Source organism: Castor canadensis, chromosome 2 (genome assembly GCF_047511655.1).
Source record: "Castor canadensis chromosome 2, mCasCan1.hap1v2, whole genome shotgun sequence".
NCBI classification, from domain to species: Eukaryota; Metazoa; Chordata; class Mammalia; order Rodentia; family Castoridae; genus Castor; species Castor canadensis.
The window spans coordinates 142,094,748-142,118,396 of record NC_133387.1 but is presented as its reverse complement, the minus strand read 5'-3'; the positions used below and the strand labels follow the sequence as shown (position 1 = coordinate 142,118,396).

Genomic DNA, 23,649 nt, shown 5'->3' with positions numbered 1-23,649 from the left:
AGGGATCAAGGTTCCAGTGAGACCAAATAGAGGCCTAGGGTTCCTTCCCCTGGGAACTGGAGATACCAAGACCAGCAGAGTCCTGGTGAAGACCCTGAATAAAGATGCCAAGATAGCCCTGACATGTCTGCCTACAACAGTGGGGGTGGACCATGATGGAGGAGACCCATGACAGAGGGGACCTGGGGTGGAGGAGGCCCATGGTACAGGTTTTAGGACCCTGCCTAAAAACCAACCACAATCCCCTGGGTGGGAAGCCTGCAGTACTCCCATGGGGACTTCACCAGCTATACTGACTCCACCCCTCCCTAAGGGGTCCTGAGAGTCTACAAGACCTGTGACCCACTGCAAATGACCATGGGATCATCCATGTCATTCCATGCCCTCATGGCACCTGGTGGAGAGTGGGGGGCCAGGGTGCTTGCAAGAGGCCCTGCTTGCTGACCAGCAAGGCAGTCTCCTTCCCCAACAGCTAGAACTTCTCTGGAGGGACCTGCCACCCTCCATAAGGTGCTGAGGCCATTGGGAAGGCAGGTGTTCAAGGGTTGGGCTGGTCTCTGAGCACACCTTCTGAGTTTGAGGCCCCTGGCAGTCAGCTTTCTGTTATTCTAATCAACTTAGCAAAGGTTTGCTTTGGCTCACAGATTTCAGTCCATGATCAATTTGGCCCTGTTGCCTTGGGCCTGTAGTGAAGTGGCACATCATGGCAGGAGCACATGGTGGAACAGCACCACTCACTCATGGCCAAGAAGCAAGAGAGGAAAGAGACCAGGGTCCCTTTGCAGGCACATCCCCAGTGACCTAAAAACTTCTCATGAGGACCCACCTCCTAAAGGCCCCACTACTTCACAATAGCGCCCAGCCGTGAGCCAAGCCTTTAATACACAGGTCTTTGGGGCACCTTCCCGATCCAAAGTATAGCCAGGGTCAACCCCCAGCAGATCTGGGCTTCTCTTCGTAGGCTTGCACACCCTCCTGTGCTTCTGGGCTCAATTAATAACAGAAGTCTCTAGGGGAGGAATCCACAGCTCTCCTACCCCATACCCACACTCCCTTACCATGTGGGAATCTCCCAGACCTGATAACTCTATGTCTGCTTGCCTTTTGGGCCTGTCCCACTCGTTCCATCCTGCTGCTGCTCTGGCTTAGGCCTCTGTCACAGCATGTGCTTTACACTTGACAGCACAGCCTTCTGTCCCTGCCTTTCCCTCATCTGCCTCAATAGGGCCTGACTGAGCTATAGCACTAACCTGCCTTCAGTGCTTCCTACAGAGTAACATTTCATCATCTGCATGGTAGTTGAAGCCCTCTGTGTCACTCAGCTTCCTATCATAATTTGGTTCACAGTCACAGATGTCAGCCTGTAGTCACTTGGCCCTGTTGCTTTGGGCCTGTGACAGCACAGTACATCATGGTGGGAGTCCATGGCAGAGGAGGCTACCCACTTCATGGCAGCTAGAAAGCAAACAGAGAAAAACAGGGAGGGGCCAGGGTTCCAATCTCCCTTTCCAGGACACACCCCCAGTGACCTAACTTCCTCCCATTAGGCCCCACCTCTAAAGTTACCACCACCTCCTAATAGTCATATGGCTGTCAACTAAGCCTGCAACTCATGGCCTTTGGGGGCCATTCCAGATCCAAACTCTAGCAACCTCCATGAGGGGCCTGCATGTTCATAAGAATGACTGTCCTGTGAGGGAAGACCCATGTTGTCCAGTTCCCCATTGTATCCTCACCAAGAATGCATGGCACCATGGCTATTGTAGAGTTGGCATTCAATAGATATGTTTTAAAATAACAAATGGTCCCATCTGTTTTCCTAATCCCATTGACTGCTAATTTTTTCTGTGTATCCTATATTCTAGCAACTACAGACTAATTCTATTTCTGAATATTTTGGGCATTCCATGGCCTCTGTGCCTTTGCTCACACTCAGTTGGAAATGTCCTCCCTGGCCCTTACTGTGGACAGAAGCCCTGCTTCCCATCACAGGCTGGCTCCTGGGTCAGCTCTTCCCAAGTACAGTGTTTTTTTTCCTGTGCTCTCACACATACCACAATTCAGTAGTTACTTCATTTTCCCTCTTTCTTGGCCATTTTTGACTGTCTGCTCCATGGGATTGTCAGTTTTGAAGGAAAGAACTTTGTCTTCACCTCTAGTCCTTTAGTTAGGAGTTGGCACACTTTTTCTGTAAGAGTCAGATAATAACTATTTGATGCTTTGAGGTTTTACAGTCTCTGTTACAACTATTGAGTTCTGTCATTGTAGCATAAAAGTAGCTATATTCATCCACTTTCTGTTCCTATCACAAAAGACCTGAGTCTGGGTGCTTTATAAAGAAAAGAGATTTACTTAACTCACAGTTTTGGAAGCTAAAAGTCCAAGATTGAGCAGTCCCATCCATTTGGCCTCTGGTAAGAGCCTCCTTAGCCATGTCACAGCATGGTAGAGAAACAGGAAGAGACATGACCACATCCAGAAGAGGCCAAGAGCACACAGTGGCCATGCTTTATACAAATGACTCTCACAAGCGCTAACTCACTCTAGAGACCGACTTTGATCCCTTCAGAGGACAGCATCCTCAGTGACCTAATTACCTTCCACTAGGTCCTGCCTCTTAAAGGTCCCACCACCTCTCACATGGCGCTGAGGTCATGCTGGGGGATGGGGGGGGCTCCAGTCATAATCAAAGCATTGCCTCTGCCAAAGGCCATGTGTAAATAACAGGCATTGTGTGACACTAGATTAGTGGGTGGAGACCGAGGCACAGACACACTCCTCCCTGACAAGTGGAAACTGAGGTCCCAGACAACACAGCCACTCTCCGTTCTCCCCCTCCCCAAGGAAAGCCATTACAGCAGCAGCCTTGAAGGAGGCCTGGGCGGCCATCGTCATTCAGAAGCACTGCCGTGGATACCTGGTCCGCAATCTGTACCAGCTGATTCGTGTGGCCACCATCACCATCCAGGCCCATGCCCGTGGCTTCCTGGCAAGGAGGAGCTATCGGAAGGTAGCACAGCCGCTCTGACCATGGGTTCCCAGACCCGGCTTTCACAGTCAGTGGCAAGGGGACTTTGCACAAGGAGCCTCAAGGCCACACGTAGGGAGCTCTGCTGTGACAGGGCTGTTCCCGCGGCCTGCCAGGCAGGGTTTGCTGGTTGGTTGGTTGGTTGGGGAGTCTGGGTGGAAGGGGGCACTATGGGTGTTGCATGTTCCAGGGAGAAGTGGTGCAGACCCCGTTCACATGTCCCACAATCTTGTCTTAAAGATGCTGGAGGAGCACAAGGCCATGATCCTACAGAAGCACACCCGTGCCTGGCTGGCCCGGCGCAGGCTGCAGAACATCCGGCGGTTCGTACTCAACATTCAGCTGACCTACAGGGTCCAGCGCTTGCAGAAGAGGCTAGAAGATCAGGTAGGCACTTGGATGCTTCCCCAACATCTACTTTCCCCAACAGATTTATTATATCTGCACCGAATCCTTAGCTATGCTGTCATGGCCTACACCCTGCTAGGCTTTGTGATGCACATCTGTAATCCCAGCCCTTGGGAGGCTGAGACAGGAGAATCATAAATTCCAGGCCAGCCTGGACTACATAAGAAGACCCTGTCTCAAACACACACACACGCACACACACACACACACAGATTATTAGGAGATAAAACATTTACATGGATTAAAGTTAGAAAACAGAAGCACACTCTAAAGTGTTACTGCATATCCAGGACGTGTGCCTATGGGAAGCTGTGCTGCCCTGAGGCAGGGGCACCCTTCTCTTACTTGCACAAAGACACCATCTGCACACTACCACGCATGCTATCAACACCTCCATTAGCTCAGAAAAGCAGCCATGTTCTGACTTGCCCATGGGTGCCATAGGCCAGCTGCAGCCCTGTCTAGTGTGGTAGGGAAGAGCATTCCATGTGCCCTCAGCCAGTGGAAGACTGAGGAATATTCAGTGTCCAGTTGCGCAGAACTCACTGCTTTGTAGTAATTCTCCAAAGGTGAACATGTAACCTGGCCCTCAGCACTGCTCTAGGCATCCTTATGAGTGGATGGGCATGTGGACAGTGGATTTGAGCTTTAGTGACACTTCTCCCCCATCATTCTGCTTTGTCCAGGCAGGTTACAGGGCTGTGTGTCACATAGCTGGTACGCAGTGGCACCTAAAGCAGCCCTGGCCACAGTGGAGCAGTGCCTGGCTCTGTTCTAGCTGCGTGAGTTTGCTAGGGCTATAGTGACAAGTTCCCTGAAGTGGTGACTTAGCCAGCAGAAGCTCATTGACTCACAGCTCTGGAGGCTGGGTGTCCCTGATGAAGATGTTGAGGGTTGGTTCCTTCTGACATCTCTCTCCCTGCGTGTCACCAGCTGTCCTCGCTGTTTATGCATGCCTCCCTTCCTCTGTGTATCCCAGACTTCTCTTCTAGGGGCACTAGTTACATTGTCATGAGACCCACCCTAGTGGCCTGGTGTCACCTGAATTGCCTCTTTAAATACAGTCATACCTGAGGTACAAGGATGAGGACTTCAGCACATGATTTTTCTTTCTTTTTCCCCCTTATGGGGGTTAAAGTCAGAGCCTCAAACTGGTTAGGTATGTGCTCTGTCTTTCAGATAGAGCGCCACACTTTTGCTCAGGCCAGCCTCCGACTGTGATCCTTCTACCTACAGCCTCCTCGTAGCTGTGACTGTAGGCATACACCACTAGGCCCAACTTTTTGGCTGAAATGGAGTGTTAACTTTTTGCCTGGTCTGTTCTCAAACCACAATCCTCCCAATCTCCACTTCCCTAGTAGCTGGCATTACAGGTGTGAGCCACCACACCCAGCCGTGGCATGATTTTTGAGTGGACACAATTCTGCCTGTAGTACTAAGGTTGTCCTGGAGTCCGAGGGTCAGACAGGCCCCATGTTACAAGAGCTGCCAGCTCAGGAAGATAAATGTCTGACGAGCTCTGCCTCCCCCGTCCCTTGTGGCAAAGATGCTGATAATGCCTGCACAGTGACCCCAGTGACCAGGGTACACAGATATCATGACACAGGATGGAGAAATGGGCAGAACAGCCTCTTTGTTCTGGCTGACCCTTTGACCCTCCTAGGCCTCTTTCCTCCAGAACAGAGAGAACCACGGGCTGCTGGAGAGGCTCACCAGCCTGGCCGCTCTGCGGGCCAGTGACATGGAGAAGGTTCAGAAGCTGGAGGCAGAACTGGAAAGGGCAGCCGCCCAAAGGCACAGCTATGAGGAGAAGGGCAGGAGATACCAGGATGCCATGGAGGAGGTCAGGCTGCATCGGGTGTGGGGTTCACGTGCTTCTCTCCATGGAGGGGATGAGCCAGTGTGTGAGCATTTCCTGCCTCGAGCTTTGCCCTTGACTTCCAGAACCAGGGGGTCTGCCTTTTAGGGAAGGAAGAGCGGGGACGGGCGTCCACGGGTAAGGGACTGATGCTTGGGGAAGCTCAGCACAGGTTTCCTCTCCTGGTCCACTGCGGCCAAATGATGAAGGCTGGAGAAGGAGCCCTGGCCAGCTGCTCCTGTCTCTTCCAGGACGACCTTGATCCGTGTCTCATCCATCGGGTCTGGAAGCATCTTCCCCTGAGCAGCAATGAAATGCTTGGGAAGGGTTTTCATCTCTGTGGTGTAGGAAAGAGCAATAAATCTGAAAATCTGTATCTTGGATTCAAATCTTGCCATTGCTGCTGTCTGGCTTCACAACCTGTCCTCTCTGAACTTCAGTTTTCCCATGTGTAAAATGGGAATAACAAAAAGGGAGTGACAGAGTTGTTGTCATGGTCAGATCAAGTCATTTAAGCAAATGCCCATTACTGGCCCAGCACAAGTGTGAGCTAGTGTGCTCAAAGGGAGTGGTCTTCATTAAAGGCCACTCTCCTGCACTGTCCAAAGGTAGCCAGGAGCCCAAGAGGGCATCCCTCGGCCCTTCCCATGACCCAGTGCCAGCTGCACCCTATTGCTGCTCAGCACCAAGCCTCCCCTCCCCCACCCTGCCATCAGCCCAGGAGGCCCCTAAGCAAGACAAACCAGAGTGACAATGGCTCTGCTGTGCACCCCCTCCTGAGCCATGCACGGCATCCTGGGACTGTGAATCTGCCTTCTGTTTGAATTAAGTAACAATGTCACAATAAATGCAGACGCTCCCCTGGCTTTCCAGAGCTGAGGAAAGGACAGATTCCTCCCAGCAATCAGCCAGGGCTGGGCCAGGTTGGGTAGTGTCCCCTTTGAAGTCCCCAAGCCCTTGCATGTGAGCCAGCGGTGCTGACTGGGACAAAGCCTTTTCCCCAAGACAGCCAGAAGAGATGAATTTAAAGTGAGATTTCCAAAAACAGATTTTCTTGTTTTCCTGCCTTTTGCTAGAAAATGGCAAAGCTTCAGAAGGACAATTCGGAATTGCAGATTCAGAAAGAACAGATAGAGCTGAAGCTTCAGGAGAAGATGGAGGAGCTGAAAGGTACAGCTTGGGGGCCGTAATAATCCAGATATGTGCCTGTCCTGTCACCAGTGCACAGCTCTGGAGGCACCGAAGTTCACATTGGTCTCTGGTGTACACTTAGTGCAGTGAGGACACTTTTGCTTCATAGGGAAGGCAGTGTATGTAAACTGTTGTGTCTTCAGCCTGTGACTCTTCTGTTCCATCTTTTGTCATACAGCACAGCCTTCCCTCTCTGTGCCTCAGAAGGGACTGGCAGCCTGGCATGTGTGTGTATATCCCATGTGTGCAGGGGCATGTCCCTGTGTGTGTGGGTGTGTATCCCCATATGCATCAGTGTGTCCCCATGTGCATGGCATGTCCCTTGTATGCATGCATGAGTGTGCCTCCATGTGTGTGCCCATGTGTATATGTGGGTGTGTCTGGGAAAGGGGTGATGGTGGTTCAGACATCTGTATTTTTTAATTACCTTATTTTTTATTAGGATATATTTGTTGTACGGGGAGATTCATTGTGACAATTCCAAATAGGCTTATATTGTACATTGGTTAGATCACCCCCACCATCTCTCCCCCTCTACCCATTCCTGCCCCACTTAGAGCAGTTACAAAAGGTTTCTTTGTTTCTATTTCATATGCGTATATGAAGTCCATCTACCATATACCCTCGCCTTAATCTCCTTCATTCCCCCTCTCCCTCCCTCAAGTACGTCCCTCCAGACACACACTGTATCTATTTTACAGTTATTTCATTATTAATATTTAAGTCGATGTTCCAGAGGGTTTCTCAGTGTGTCCTCGCTGTGAGTCAACTTTACTTTGATCCGTTCAACCCCTTGCATTACTCTCCCTTAGCCTTTTACCTCCCACCACCATTTTTCAATAGCTTTCAATACACATCCTTATATCCTGTACCTTCTCAGATGCCATGTATTGCAATATTGTTGACTCTCTATCATTCTCCTTTCCTGTCCCTCCTTCTCCGAGTTCCACAGAGTAATTCTGCTATTACAAACATGTTCTGCATATGACTTTGTACATGACCATGTTTGTTTTTGTATATGTGTTTACCTTTGAATCTATCTTCCACGTATGAGAGAAAACATGCAGCCTTTGTCTTTCTGAGCCTGGCTTACTTCACTTAACATGACAGACATTTGTATTTTTAAAACCCTGGCAATCCTGATGACAGTTGGGGTAATGCTACAGTGACATTTGTTGCTCCTAGAGATATACAGAACATGCCAGGCCTGTGATCCCAGCACTCAGAAAGCTGAGACAGGAGAAAGGACAGTCTGAGGTCAGCCTGGACTATGGAGCGAGACCCTGTCTTGAGAAAAAACAAGGGCTGGGGGTGAAGCTCCCTGGTGAAGTGCTTGCTTAGCATGTGCAAGACCCTGGGCTCATTCTCCAGCACTGGGGGGGAAAAACTGCACTGAAAGTTCAGCTGTCATTGTGACCTGGTCTGAGCAGTATTATGTTCTCTGCCACCATCCTGGTCCTGAATAAGAGCAGACCTTGGAACCACTGGGTGTCACTTTCCTTTAGGCTATGGAGCAGCTTCCCTTGGCCTAGCTCCATCCACCTATAGCCTTCCTGCTCAGATTTGAACTGAGAGCACTTGTGAAATCCCAGACAAGGCAACAGAATGAGCTGCTGGTCCCTGAACAGTAATTTAAGTCCCACACTTGTTCATCTTGTCCAAATGTCTTTTCTTTACTCTCCTCCTAGGGCAGCAGGGAAATGAGGGGTGCAGTCCAGGGGCCTGGCACACACCTCAGGCCCAGAGGGTGGCAGACCTGGAGGAGCCAGGGTGCAGTGCAGAGTATGGGAGAAGCCCATCTCCAAGAGGAGGAAGTAATGTCCTGAGTCCAGGACAGAGAGTGGAAGGGCCATTAGGGTGCTGATAAGGAGGTGGCCTCGACCCTCTGCCTGGGCCTCGGAGCCCATGGCAGTGTCAGTGGTGAATAGAGAAAGTCGGAGGTGTGGGAGGGCTTACCTACTTCCGCCTCCTCATTATAGCACACTCCTCTTTGACAGTCACTTTAGGGGCTGAAGACTACGTATTTGGCACCAATGACATGTATGAGCTGATAACTTTATACCCTTCCGAAAAGCCCAGGAGCAATTCAACCCTGCGTCTGTAACCTGCTTCTCTTACAGGGTTCCCCACAGTGGTATACAGTTTGTAAATAGTACCAACCTTCACCTACCTGTGTGACCTGTGACCCAGGAATGCCAGCAAGTGCATGTCCCCTGTTTGCCATCCCACCCTAAAGCTGAACATAATCCTGTTGCTCTTGGGAAGAAAGTCACATTCCAGCCACTTCTTTAGGCCATTTGCAAGTGGCCCAAGATAGTCAGCACCAGAGCTGGAAGCCAATACTTTTGATGAACTGAAAACTGAGGTTGTATCAAATATGCTAGCTTCTAAATTAAAGCTAAGCATTTCCCCAGTGTTTTCTGGCTGACTTGTGACATTCTAAAGCAGTCATTTTCCTGCAGGGACATTTGATACTGATAGACAAACTATTAAAGTGTTGACTTTTTTTTTTAAAACCGAGCAATTTGGAAAATTGCTGTGACCCCTCACTTGACTCCCCTCTGGGCCTCAGATATGATGTAGAACCCAAGGATGACATGTCAGCCAAATGTAGATAGGGATGTCACCTTTGACAGACTGATTTGCAGCTCTCCCACCTTTACTGCTCCTGTTGTGTATGGGCACATTAGGAAGTGGGATTGGTCATAGCTGTGGAATGTCCTGAACACTAGTGATCGTTTCCTGGTTCTCAAGTGCCCCTTTTTGTTTGAGACTTGCCTTTTTTGCACTTCTGGTTCCCCAGATAAAGACAGAAACTTTGTTTTCTTGGTTATCATGGATTAGTGGCTTTGACAGGCTTTTGCTCCCATACTCTTCCTAGTGGGATTAGGTATTGTCTGGGGACGTTTTTTGGTTGTCACAACTGGAGCAGAGGTGCTTCTAGCTTCCAGAGGGTAAGAGCCAGGTATGCCAGTGAGCTTCGTATGATGCACAGACATCCCCTCTCCTCAGCAAACTATCATCCAGCTCAACCCCAATGGCACCAAGGTGGAGGAAGCCTGTCAGAAAGTAATGATCTCCACAAAGCATTTCTGTTTACTTCTAGTAATGGGTATTGTCCTGAAGACAGAATGTCTATTTTAGTAAAAACAGGTGGCACTCAGACCAGTAAACATGCTATAAATGAAACTATTTACTCACAGATCCCAACATGACAAATTTGTGAGAGTTATTGTTTTGGAACTCCCTCAACTGCATTTGTGGTTAATGGGAAATGACATGCACCCTCACCTTATGCCCCATTAGTAACAAATACCACATACTTATTCTTACATTCACACTTTCTTAGATGCGGCATGAGACAAAGTATTGGTTTGGCACACCTCTTTCAAAAAGCATTCTCTTTTTGTGCTACTAGGGTTTGAATTCAGGGACTCACACTTGCTAGGCAGGTGCTCTGCCACTTGAGCCACATCTTCAGCCTAACAAACCATTCTCTTTCCACAGAAAAAATGGACAACCTCACCAAACAGCTCTTTGATGATGTGCAAAAAGAAGAACAACAAAGAATGTATGAAATCTGGTTCGCCTTAAAGCTACCCCTCCCTTCCCTCTCTGCTGTTTTCTATTGCTTCTCAGCTTGCAGGTATCACATCAGAGACACAGAGGGTGGGCTGTGAGTATTTTTAGGAAGTGAGAGATTTTGAGAGTCACAAGAGCCTAGTCCCAGGGTGTCACCTTCAGACTGCTGCACAGGCTCTGGATGTCAGTACAGCTCCTGCCAGATGGGCACAGCAGACCACCAGGAATTGCTCACTTTCCTTTTATTGCTAAGACAGTAAGACATTCAGAGATGGCCACTGTGTCCACCTTCCCTCAAATGTAAGAATTACAGTGATGGCCTAGAAGATAAATAAACCCCTTTCCCACTACCTGTCGTACCTGCTAACTTGACTTCTGTCCCAGAAAATAAGGTATGTAACCTACCTCACCAAGTTAAGGCAGTCCCCTGGACCTTGAACTGTACAGCCCCTCTCCCATCTCAATAGCAAACCCTCTGCTAACCTCCAAAGACTCCAGCCTGGCTCCCTCTTCTCTAAGGAGTCAGCATAATAGTTTTTAGATCTCAAAGCGGGGATGCATGGCAGGGCACTGGAACATTCTTATCAAGTCTCTTGGGGACCTGCCTGGGAGTATAGGATAGGGACAGACATCTTCTGCCTGCAGTTAGCAGGACAGCCAGGGTCTGGGTAAGAAGGCACTCCAAAGAGTGGAGGGAGGGTTGTCACTCCAGGGCTCCAAGTTCACATACATAAAGTGTTTCATGACCCCACATCATTGACCTGGACAAATAATTTTCAATGTATACTCAACTCTAGGAGCAGAGCTCAGCTTTTGGTATCTCTGCAATGCTGGGGCTACCTGGCAGTGGTCATTTCATGCAGGGGACCAGAGAGCCAGGTCCCAGCAGGTCACTGTGAGCTATTTGCTGTCCTCTCTGGGTCAGGCTGTGCAGGCCAATGACATGATATGGGTAAAACTCTGCTCCTCCTTAGCATTCACCTGAAGCTCTGTCTGTACCCTGGTAGCCGTCTGGGGAAGTTTGGCCCCTGTCTCAATCGTCAGGAGGCACAAAGCTGCTGGCAGTCTGTGGCCATACTTCCAACCAACTCAGGCTATGAGTTGTAATTCTTTTTACATAAGATTTCCAGTTTCAGTTTTTTTGTATGAAGGCTCTATTACTGGCCTTTTTGGAGCACTATAGTTTTTTGAAAAACATGAAAATAAAGTTTAAAGGTTATTAATATCTGCAAAAGGGAATCAGACAGAAATATTTGGGGCACATTTGGCTCTCTTCCTTGGAGTTTCTCCCTTTGTGCTATAGAAGCAAGTGAGAATGTGCTCTGCGTTGAATCCCACCAAGTAGAACTATGTGATAAACTCGTGCTTGGGTTGCTTGTGCACTGGATTGGGCTTGTCTAGGTCATGTCTGTCTTCACTTAATTTCTTAGTTGATCATCACACATTTAATTGAACACCCCTTCACAAGGAGTTGGATTCCCATGGACTTCAGGGCTCCTGGATTTGCCGTAGTGTTGTCTAAAATACTTGAAAGGCTTAGACTCCTGCACCTACCTAGTGGCTCTACAGGCTGATTCCCTTATCTGAAATGCCTGGAAGCAGGAGCGTTTCAGATTTTGAAGTTTCTCGTATTTGGATCTTCCTATAGACTTTACCAGTTGAGCACTCCTAATTCAAAAGTCCAAAATCCTAAATGTTTCAAAATCTGAAACCTTTTGGGTAGTATGTTGGCGATCCAAAAGTTTTGGATTTCAGAGCATTTCAGATCCTGGATTTTCAGATTAGAGATGTTCAGCTCATATTAACTTGTTTAGGACCAAACCAAGCCCCTGCAGGGTCCTTGGAAGTGGGAAGGGGCCAGGACTTGGCAGGACACCCAAGGCCTAGCTGAGGGAAGGGGCCCCTCAGGATATGGCCCAGTGCCCAGGCCTGGCTTTGGCTTTGGGAACACAGTACCTCCACACCAAGTGCAACTTCTGCTCCCCTCCTGTGTTCCCTGTGTGCGATCTTCACACAGCCACATTTCTCAGACCAGAAGGTGGAAGAAGTTGCCTTTAACCTAAAGGAAAAGGAAACAGTCTGCTAAAAATATAGTGAAATTGTCAAAATATTTCCTTATTAGTTTGTCTCCTTGGAAGGGAGGAGGGGTGGAGTCTTCTGTCATTATATCTAAAAAAAATGCACTACTCTAATTCAAAGGCAGGAGAGACAATTCTAAATTAATCTTTTTCTTCTTTCACTGCCTAGACTTCTTTTTTTTTGTTTGTTTATTCACATGTGCGTATATATTTCTCCACCCTGCCCCCCTCCCCTACCTCTCCCCCTTCCCCCACCCTACCCCCCCCTCCCCTCCTCAGTTTCAGGCAGGTCCAGTTCCACCCTTGTGACTGATTTTGTTGAAGAAAAGACATAAGCATAATAATGAAGACAAAGAGTTTTTGCTAGTTGAGTTAAGGATAGCTATACAGAAAGATTCCTACTGTTGCTTTTGTGTACCCATGTGTTACGACCCATGTTGATTCAACTCTAACTGATCTTTACATTGGTTCCTGATCCCCTGCTCATGATAACCTGTCGTTTTAAGTTTCTGTATTAGTTCCTCTCTTTTTCTTCTTTCACTGCCTAGACTTCTTGAAAAAAGTTTTGAGCTGAAAACACAAGACTATGAGAAGCAGATGCAGTCTTTGAAAGATGAGATTAAGGCTCTCAGTGAAGAGAGATCGCAGCTCCAGCAGCAGCTGGAGGCCGAGCGTCTGGCCTCTGATGGCCTGAGGGGAGACCTGGCCCGACTGAGCAAGCAGGCAAAGGTGGGTCACCCTCTCTTAGAGCGCCACAGGTTAAGCCCTTTGACCTGCAGAGGAACGGCAGTTCCACGCTCCCACTGGACCAGACAGCTAAGAGCATCTGTGTAAAGTACAAAGGCCAAAGGCAAGGAGAGCACAAGGCCCTTGGTTCTCCCAAGTATGAGACCCAGGCTGCCTTTGACTTAGCAGTAACTGTGTTTCATATTTTTAAAAAAGTCAGTTTTCTTTTTTGTTGTTTTTTTTCTGTTTTGTTTTTCGGGGGAGGGAGGTACTGGGTTTTGCACTCAGTGCCTTGCACTTGCTAGGCGAGAGCTGTACCACATGAGCCATGTCCCAGTCCTTTTCTGGAATAGTGGTGCATGGTTGATAAGAGCCTTGGGAAGCACATCTGTCTGGATAACACAGCTGTCCTTTTCTAGCCCCTGGTGTCCTGTTGTTTGAAAATAGGAAACTGGACCTCATGAGCACTTCCACAACTGCGTAACCCTGAGAAGTCACGCATGACTGACATCCATCTGTGGGAGTCAGGCCATCTGGCTGCAGTCAGTCTTAAACAGGGGAGGGAGGGGAGGAAGTGGGGAGGGGCTATGTGAGCCTGCGCTTAGAGCAAGGCACCAGTAGGTGTCATCCACCTCCTCTGTGCTAGTTAAAACTGGTGCAAGACACATTCAGATGTCTGGTTTTCAAAGCTCATCCTTATCAAGGTGTTTTGTCACAGTCAATCTAAGGAGCATCAGTGAGCTCAAACAGGATTTGGAATATCTACTGAAATATTCCAAAGCAGAGCAGAAGTTTAGGAGTAGATGCCTTGCCTTCCCCATAAACTTGGCATGTGACCTGAACTTGCCCTCAGCCTTCAGGTGAATGTAGCGTCATCTCCCTCATCTATACAAGAGCCCTCTACTCACTTTACAGGTTTGTTAGGATTAGGTTGTGTAGGTCAAGCGCACAGTGAATGTCAGCTTGATTCCCCTGTAGAACCAGGAGGTGGAGCCCTTAGTTCTCAGAGTAACTGAGGACGCACCACAGGGGGACGGTCTCCTCTGCCATCCCTGCCAGCCCTCATATTTCCCTCATACTTCCCACAAAAGCATAAACCTGTGATTTTACTAAGCTGAGTTCACAAGGTGAATGAAGGTGGAATACACCCTCCTCCTGACACCACAGCTGCCCCTGAGGGGACCCCAGTCACCAGGCCACAGCCCTACCCCCCCCAGCTTTTAGGAAGGTGGTAACTTCACCCCATCCTCCCTAAGGCTTACCATCCACTGAAAGATAGCTTTGGGCCCTGTGATTTTGCTTTTCTCAGCTCGCCGCCCACCTATCTCACTGCAACTTGAAATAGTTATTTTCCTATATATAACAGAGAGGCCCAGCCTCCTGCCCAGCCATGCCCCACCATGTAGATGTGGGAATAGACAGCAGTTAGCATGCTTCAAGCAAGCCTTGCGGGCGGTGATGACTTAACATGACTTCAACAATCTGCAGGGCAGATGCTGTGCTCCACACTCTGCTGTAACAGCCTTCCCTCATCTGATGAAAAGCATAACCACTATTTTTTTCTTCACTGGGTTCGGTCAATGCCACAATTCAGACCATCTCTGAGTTTGAAAAGGAGATTGAGCTGCTTCAGACACAGAAGATAGATGTGGAAAAACACGTGCAGGCGCAAAAACGGGAAATGAGAGGTACAGCCACGTGAGTCCCTGGCCCATGGCACGCAGACTGAATTTGTCACAAGCATGTGTCCTTGCACACTGATGGGCATGAGCTTGGTTGCTTAGTTGGTAGTCTGCATAGCTAGTTGATTGACTGCCCAGGAGGTTGGTTAGTTGGTCGGTTGGGCAACTGGTTATTTATTTAGCTGTTGACTCTATGAAATCAGGAAGTAGGTTCTAGAAAGGCCATGAGAGGGGGACATGGTGCACAAATAAGGTTTGTTGGCCCTGTCCTTTCCTTTCAGAAAAGATGGCAGAGATCACCAAGCAAGTTCTTGACAGCTATGACATGGAAGAAGTAAGGAGCAGGTAATTGTTTATTGTATTATCAAGAACTCAAAAATGCACAAAACATGAGAGAGATGATTGGTTTCCTTACTCCTTGTTATCAGGCTGTCTGTGGAAGATTTGGAACACTTGAATGAGGACGGGGAACTCTGGTTTGCATATGAAGGACTAAAGAAAGCCACCCGGTGAGAAGCCCCCTCAGGGCCCCATTCCAGTTTTCAGAGATAGGAAGCTGTTGGGAAGTCAGAAGTTGACTTTACAAAGATTTGACACCTGAAGTACATTCTTACAGTAGAATGATGTCTGAGAGATGTACTGTAAGAATGACTTCTCTGAGAATTAAGTAATTCGTTTAGCAATGAGAAAAACCTCCTCAAGAGATAAACTATCTAGTAATAAAACCTGTCATCTGTATAGTAAAACCACTGCTGCTGTAGATAGGTAGGTATGATAAACCTAAGCACTTGCTGGGTTTCTTTAATAAACTTATTTTCTGTTGGTTCTGGGGCTTGAGCTCACGGCCTCACTCTTCCTAGAAGGCACTCTGACACTTGAGCCACACTTCAAGCTCTTTTTTGCTTTAGTTATTTTTCAGAGAGTGTCTCCCTTTTTTTTGCCCAGGCCTGGCCGTGGACAGCTATCCCCCTGCCTATGGCCTCCAATGTAGCTGGTATTACAGAAGTGTGCCATCATACCCAACTTGATAAACCTTCTTTTTTCTTTTACAAAAATGTTATTTCCATAACAAAATTGAACACCAAATTCAGAGTTTCTATATATCCCCTGCCGCCAGTCCCCTACTATCAACATCCTGCACCACAGTGACACGCTGACACATCCTATCACCCCAAGTCCACAGCCTGCATTAGGGTTCGCTTTAGTGCTGTCTGTTCTGTGGATCTTGACAAACACAAAATGGCATTTATCTACAATTATTATAATATACAGAGCATATATTTTCATATGCTCTGATATATGAAGAGTATAAAAACGTAACTTAAAAACTTCTAAAATGAAATTTCTTTATCACTCACTGCCTGTTAACCTCACACTGTGCTACATAACTTCTTGGGAGGATCCTATAATTACAGTTCCTAACTCCATAGCCCATCACTATGCCTGTGTAAGTAAGCCTCATGCACTGAGTGCAAGACTCTTGTTGTGACCTCCGTAACTGCCATGCACATCTGCCTCACAGTGTTTTGGAAAGCCACTTCCAGTCTCAGAAGGATTGCTATGAAAAGGAGATTGAAGCTCTGAACTTCAAAGTAGTGCATCTAAGTCAAGAAATCAGCCGCCTGCAGAAATTATTCAGAGAGGAGAATGACATCAACGAAAGTATCCGTCATGAGGTTACCAGACTGACATCAGAAAACATGGTATGGTCTCTTAGCCTTGGGCCCCAGTCATGGCCATCATCCTACAGACATTATTCAGGGTGGAGTAAAGTTCAGTTTCTTGGTAGCAAAACACTGGATTTAAATTACCTCCTCCAGGAGTAAAATAGTGGGTCAGAAGATGAAACCATACAGTGACGCCAGTGGGGGAGCACTTTGATTTGAGAGTGTGTTTGATCACCATTCAGTGGGTCCAAATTCAGTGTGTGTGTGTATGTGCTGAAATCTGTATATTAATTTAAAAACAGACAAAAGCTTGGCTCTTGAGACGGGGGTGTCCAGGTCGGTCCCTCTACTCACGCTCTGAGTCTCTCCGGTTAAAAATTCCTCTTCCACCCACTGCCTGGTCCCAGACTTATTCTCATTCATGCCTGCTGCCATGGAGAGATGCTGTAGAAACACCCATGTCCCTGGTGCCTCCCACCCTTTTCTCTGGGAAACTGATGGAACTCTCAAAGACCATGTAGCCATCTTCCTCCACCCCTCCTGGCCACCCTCCTCTGTCATGTGCCCCTACCACTCGCTGAGTCCACCTGCTCTATCAGGAGCCTCTGGTGACCTTATTCACTGCCCTCCTCCCTGTTTTCCTGGCTTCCTGGACCCCTCTCTCCCTGGCTTTTGGAGGGACCAGCTGCCTCTGCTCTCCTTCTTTACTGTCTCCTTCTTGCCTGACCTGGGAGATTAGAAAGTCTCAGGGTTGCATCAACAGGTGAGCAGACAGGACAGGGACATTTAAGGCAGCAGTTAAGGGCCTTCCTCTGAGCACGCCCAGGTTCTTTGAGACCACTGTATAGGTCTTGAGGTTAAAAAAGAGAGAGAGAGCGAGAGAGAAAGAGAAATGTAGCAAAAATCCAGCCCAATGCCTCAGCCCACCCTTTTAAACTACATGTTCCACAGGCTGAACACAAATGGTCTACTTGTTTCTGAGATTGTGCAGTTCATAGAGGAAAGCTTTTGGTGTGCTAACATTTATAATTCTCCTCTAAAGATGATCCCAGACTTTAAACAGCAAATTTCAGAGCTAGAGAAACAGAAGCAAGATCTTGAAAACCGCCTGAGTGAACCAACTGAGAAGATGAAAGGTAACTGAAATCCCCTGATCCTGGCTTTAGATGATGGTTTCCAGTGTCTAGGAAATGACATAGAAAAAGCCAGAAATGATACAGAAAAGTGAGGAAGTGACACAGAAAAGGGTTTTAAGCTCTGATTCTCCCTGGCCAGGTAGGTAAAATGGGGTATAGCAAGGGCTGTGGTGGGAGGTGGGGGTGGGGGGGGAGCATTTGAAAGGGACAGTGTCCTCCAAGTTCCATTCATTTTTGCCAAGTGAGAATAGTAGGACCTAGTGTTGCTGGATATTCCTGTATTTAAAGAAAATTCAAGCCAGGTGCTGGTAGCTCACACTAGTAATCTTTGCTACTTAGAAGGCTGAGATCAGCCTAGGCACATAGTTCATGAGACCCCCATCTCCAAAATGCCCAGAGCAAAATGGGCTAGAGGTATGGCTCAAGTGGTAGGTTGCCTGCTTTGCAAGTGCAAAACCCTGAGTTCAAACCCCAGTCCCACCAGAAAAAAAAAAAAAAAAGTAAAGGAAAAGAAAATCCAAGGGCTATAAGTGTGGCTGAAGTGGTAGAGCCACCTGCCTAGCAAGTGAAAGCCCCTGGTTCAAACTCCAATACCACACCCCCCAAAAAAAAAAATCCAGAAGTCTAGATTTTCATGTCATATATCATTCTTAAATAATTTTTTCCTTTTTTAAATTTAGCAAGGCCCTGAGTTCAAACCCCAGTACTGGCAAAAACAATCTTTTTAAACATTGTTCAAGCCAAACAAAACCCAATCTTTGGCTAGATATAGCTTAGAAACTCTGGTAACTAAAAATAATGCCAAACCAAATCAGGGAAGAAGCATTTTGTTTTCCATCAGGGCTGAGGATTAAACCCAGTGCCTTATGCACACCAGGCAAGTGCACTGCCACTGAGCTACATTCCCAATTCCCAACCCTGATCAGAATGCAGTGGTACCACCCACCACAGTACTGACCACCTTCTCACCATAGGAAAAGTGGAAGAACTGTCAACTCAGTTAAGTCGTAGTCAAGAGGAGGAAGGAACACAAAGAAAGTAAGTGTTTCCCATCTTTGGAAACATCAGCACAGGAACAACAGGCAGGCTGTGGCCAACATGCCTCTGTCCCTTTCCCAGGGCCATGGAAGCCCAGAGTGAAGCCCACAGCAGGGCAAAGGAGAGGCTGACAGATAAGATCCAAGAACTGCAGGAGGCCAGCGAGCACTTGAAGAAACAAATTGAGACAGAAGGTGAAGTCAAGAGTACTTTCCAGCTGGAAGCATCTCGGCTCACTCTGGAAAACAGGGTGAGAGGTTTTGCAGGGTATTGATAAATGGCTGTCTATATGAAGATGTTGCTGAAAGGGAAACACATTAACTGCTGTGGACCAAAAGTCCTTCCGCCAATGTGGCCTGTTTGCTCATCTCAAAAGACGGGTGGTCCCTGAGGTCACTGCCACTGCAGTACAGGTGACCCAGGAAGGGTGAGAGGAGAGGCAACCAGGTGCAGGGTTATGGTTCCTGAGCACTATCCCTGGACAGCACCATCTGAGATGAGGACACCCTGGTCTCCAGCACATGGAGGATAACAATGCTGATGTGTAGACACTTTGCTCAGTAAAACTTACTCCTTCTGCCGGATGCAGTGGCTCATACCTGTAATCCCAGATAATCAAGGAGGCAGATATCAGGAGGATTGCAGTAAGAAGCCAGCCTGTGCAAAAAGTTAGTGAGGCCCCATGTCAACCAATGAGCCAGGCATGCTGGCACATTCCTGTGATCCCAGCTACTTGGGCGCCATAGGTAGGAGGATCGAGGTTCAAAGCCAGCCAGGGCAAAAATCATGAGATTGTATCTGAAAAATATCTAAAGCAAAAGGGGATGGGGTGTGTGGCTCAAGTGATGAGTGCTTGCTTAGCAAGCTTGAATCCCTGGGTTCAGCCCCCAGTACCACCAAAATAAATGAATAAATAAACAATGTGCCCTCATGAAGGGCCATGCTTGCTCTGGGGACATGACCTTCCCATACTCTTGAAAGTCAAGTGTTCCTCTGTGAAATGATCATGATAATAGATGGAAGACTTTAAATTTTACAAAATCTTCTCCAAAATGTATATGTCCTCACCACAATGAAATTTGGCAACCCCATGACAATCCCAGCAATTATTTTGAAACTATCAGCATGTGAAACCCACAAGACCGAGAAGCACTGAAGTAACAGGGCACTTTCCTGGAAATTGGGAGCTTCTCAGGCCCCTGCCAGGCCTGGAAGCCTCCAGGACAGTGGCCTGGCTGAGACAAGGACAGCAGTCAACTTAGATGTGCCATGCACCCTTCTCCCTGCTGTCAGGGCCCTTATCCTACTCCACAGGAAAACCAGAACAGGACAGAAGCCTGCCTTGTAGTTTCAGGATTTAACTTTGGAGAGTAGTTACATCCATAAAGAGGACTGACAGGAGTTTAACTTTTTTTAAAGGTATTTATTTTTTTGGTGGTGCTGGGCTTTGAACTTAGGGCCTTACGTTTGCTAAGCAAGTACTCTAGCACTTGCTGTCCCATTTTTGTTTTGGGTATTTTCAAGATAGGGTCTCTCAAACTATTTGCCCGGGCTGGCTTCAAACTGCAATCCTCCTGCTGTTTGCCTCCTGAGTAGCTAGGATGACAGGCGAGAGCAGCTGGCTGGCACCAGGCAGGAGTTTAATTTTTGGTAGGAAATAACAAATTCCAGTGGGTGATACTTAGGTGGTAGCCATCTTTTCTGAGCTGGGAGTGGCTTTCTCAGGAACTAGAGTCCTCACATCACAGCACAGTCTGAGAAGTCCCTGTGTGGACTGGCTTTGGAGCCATGTGTGATCCCTTAGGCTGTAGCCATGAGCAGGTGTCGATCTTTAGGAGTTCAGTGGGGTTTTGTGAGTTTGTTGCTGGTGTTCCCGGAGCACAATGGGGTCCTATTCAGTGCCTTTCCTGTCACACATGTCTGGCCCTCCTCCCAGGTGGGGACAGGGCAGCCCTGTTTCTTGGATAACAGGCATACCCACAAACACTTTCTGAACAGATGAGCCTCTGCATCGTAAGTGACAAATGAGTGGGCAAGAAAAGAATAGCATTTCTATCGGCAGTTGTATGCAGTAGATTTTGCTCACAAGAGAGACTTGATCTGGATTCGTTTCCCAGGGTTGTCACAACAAATTACCACAAACAAGGGGCCTTAAAAGAGTAGAAATTTATTCTCTCACAGTTGTGGAAGCCAGATATCTGAAATCAAAGGGTCAGCTGAGCCCCACTTCTTCCAGAGCCTTTAGGGAAGAATCCTTCCTGGCACTTCCCAGCCTCGCGAATGGCTCCTGGCACTCCCTGGCTTTGGATAGCTTCCCTCTGATCTCTGCCTCTCTTCAAGTGGCCTCCTCTTGGTATCTCTGCTGTTAAAGGGACACTGTCAATGGATTTAGGGCCCACCCTAATCCAGTGTGACTTCATATGGATCCTTAGCATAATTGCAACTGTAAGGACCCTATTTCCAAATAACGTCATATTTTAGGCTGGGGGTGGGAGGAGAGGGGTGGGGCATGAGATTTTTAAACACTGTTCTTTGAGTTAAAGAAAATCCTTCTTAAAAAAAAGAAAAGAAAGAAATGATCATCTCACTATCAAAGAAATTCAAAATTAAAACTAGATATTAGTTAATAGAAAGTGTATAGTGATAGTGTGAGCATGTTGAAATGAGCACTATATATAGTACATGGTGGTTGGGATGAACTTTTTTGGGGAAATAGTTCAAGATTTATGTAGTATATCTATATGGCATATATGGGTGTTGTTCATCCATAAAAAGCTATGAAACACTGATGCATGCTGCAGCATGGATAAACCTTGAAAGTACTCTGCTAGGTGAAAGAACCAGACACAAAATACTGCACACTGTATTGCTTCATTTACATGAACTGTTTAAGTAAATTAATAGGGACAGAAAATTACTGATTACTGGAGGCTGGAAGGGAATGGGGGACTAGAGAGCGACCAATAAAGGTTACAGTTTTCTTTGGGAGGGACAATGAAAACTTCTGGAATTAGTAATGGTGATGGTAGCACAATTCTGGCTGCACTAAACCCCTAGAGTTTTGCATCATTTTAAGTGAGTGAATTGTGTGGTATGTGAATTATAGCTCAATAAAACTGTTACCAAAAAAGCAGGTGAAGGACACATCTAAACTAATGTCCTTATTCCTTTTGATTTCTGAAGGATCTGGAGGAAGAATTAGACATGAAAGACAGAATGATTAAAAAGTTACAAGATCAAGTCAAGACTCTAACCAAGACAATTGAGAAAGGTAGGAAAATGATACTTAGTTTTAGTCTTTTGAACTGAAGTTAAGGTCAACATGTCTATCTTCCATGTGACCCAAAGCCTACCAAACCCCAAGGAATGAGTCTCAAGTGGTCAGTGTGGAACTTAGCAATGGGCTGAAGGAAAAATCCTTCCCAGCAGGAAGACTGTTCACTCCCCTCAGACAATGCCAGATCTGCTCATGGTGGTACAGGAGCCATCCTACAATGACACTTTCAACCTCTTCTGCTGTTAGCTCCCCCTTTTAAAAGGTGAAAACTGTGAGCAAGTTTCAAATTGAACTGCTTTGAAGCTCCCCTTCTCTCCCTGTCACGTAAAATACGATCAGAAAGTGTTCCCGTTCCTATGAGAGAGAAGCAGAGAAGGAAGAAGGCAGGCGTCCTCCTGAGCCCCTGTGGGAAGGAGCCTCAGCCTTTCCCCCTTTCTCTGCTCTTCTCTCACACTTTTCTCTGTTTTGTTTTGTACTTTTCCCCTTCCTCCCAGCCTTCCGTGCTCAGGCTGTGTCTGTAACCATCTATTCTTTGCCTATAATCATTTCTTTGAAGAGCTCCTTTATTCTTAGGGATTCAGCAATTACCTCAAGTCTGAAATATCCAAAACCAAACTGAGGCTCTTCCCCCATCAGTAATAAATGATAAATGGCTGTCTGCCCCAAAGAGCAGGGGCCAGGTCTGTCCTTCCTCCCCCTCATTCTGTCCCCACTGTGGGAGGAAATGAATGATGGAATCACCCTTCCTTCCCCAAAGATTGCCCTGTCCAGGGTCAGATCCTCTTCCTTTAGGACCACCTCCTTGCTCTTCTGTTATTACCTTCAACTGAACATGTCTACACCAAAATTCACCAGCTTCCCTGCCTGTGTCATCATCCCCAAAACAAGGAACAATTAACTACACACAACTTCTAGGTCAGGAAGCCAGGAGCACTTTAGCTGGATGGGTCTGGCTCAGTTTTCAGACTTCTGACCTCCAGAACTATACAGTTAAAATTTTGTGTTGTTTGGGGAGTGTTGCTCAGTGGCACAGTGCATACTGAGCATGCATGAGGCCCTACGTTCAATCCTCAACAAAAAACAGAAAAAAAGTGTGTCGTTTTAAGTCACTAGGTTTGTGGTGATTTGACACAGCGGCCATAGGTAATTAACACAGTCCTCCCACCCCCCAACCCTACCCCCACCCCTGGGTCAGGACTGTACTTTGGTGCTTTGCACACCAGGTCTCCTGGGTCTTACTTCCTTCACCATAGGAAGCACCTTGAAGCACCTTGAAGACAGTAGCGTCTTGGGTTTCTTCCTTCTGCATTGCACTGGAGACCAATCAGGCACTCACATGGATTCCTTCTAGGGACAGCTCAGCCTCTTCAGCAGCGGCCATACTCACTGATGAACGCACAGATAGAAGTCACTTACTGGGAGGTTTTCAGGATACAGTAAAGTTTTAATAGCTCTGAAAGCCATACCAAACAAGCTAGAATGGGGGAGATGTGGACAGAGTGGTCTCTTTATGAGACCTGGGACCGCTGTTTTGTGTGTTTGGCTGATCATTTGCCTCTGTTTGCAGCCAGTGACGTGCGCTTGTCATCGGGACCCAAGGAATACCTTGGAATGCTGGAATACAGGAGGGAAGATGAGGCCAAGCTCATTCAGAACCTCATTCTTGGTAGTAAAACCTGGAGCTCTTGAGTTTTTGCTGTCTGGGAGAACTTGAACATCAGTCAGTGTCACAGTATAGGCAGGGACTGTCTCTTTCTCTCCCCTCACTGCTCCTTCCCCAGGCCTGGAGTTTCACAGCCTCAGCACTGTTGGGGGAGTGGGGCTGTGCACCGTGGGATACTGAGGCACGTCCTTGACTTCTACCCACTAGAAGCCAGTAGCAACCCCTAGTTGTGATGGTAAAAAATCAAATGACTCCCACCATAGCCAGATGTCCCCGAGTGGGGGAGGGTGTTGTCCTCAGCAGAGAACCACTGCC

General features: G+C 47.4%; 1 protein-coding gene across 3 annotated transcripts in view; it reads left to right on the top strand.

The window, feature by feature from the left end:
- Myo5c (myosin VC) overlaps positions 1 to 23,649 on the top strand; it is an 87,407-nt gene that overhangs the window by 47,607 nt on the left and 16,151 nt on the right. For all 3 annotated transcript variants that reach the window (XM_074065961.1, XM_074065962.1, XM_020178143.2), the window contains 15 exons: positions 2,845 to 3,010; positions 3,269 to 3,415; positions 5,115 to 5,279; positions 6,371 to 6,464; positions 9,993 to 10,056; positions 12,694 to 12,874; positions 14,466 to 14,559; positions 14,835 to 14,898; positions 14,982 to 15,062; positions 16,076 to 16,256; positions 17,263 to 17,356; positions 18,331 to 18,394; positions 18,476 to 18,644; positions 21,578 to 21,665; positions 23,239 to 23,337. In XM_074065961.1, the coding sequence (XP_073922062.1) occupies positions 2,845 to 3,010; positions 3,269 to 3,415; positions 5,115 to 5,279; positions 6,371 to 6,464; positions 9,993 to 10,056; positions 12,694 to 12,874; positions 14,466 to 14,559; positions 14,835 to 14,898; positions 14,982 to 15,062; positions 16,076 to 16,256; positions 17,263 to 17,356; positions 18,331 to 18,394; positions 18,476 to 18,644; positions 21,578 to 21,665; positions 23,239 to 23,337 (1,751 nt within the window). The remainder of the gene's footprint in view (positions 1 to 2,844; positions 3,011 to 3,268; positions 3,416 to 5,114; positions 5,280 to 6,370; positions 6,465 to 9,992; positions 10,057 to 12,693; positions 12,875 to 14,465; positions 14,560 to 14,834; positions 14,899 to 14,981; positions 15,063 to 16,075; positions 16,257 to 17,262; positions 17,357 to 18,330; positions 18,395 to 18,475; positions 18,645 to 21,577; positions 21,666 to 23,238; positions 23,338 to 23,649) is intronic.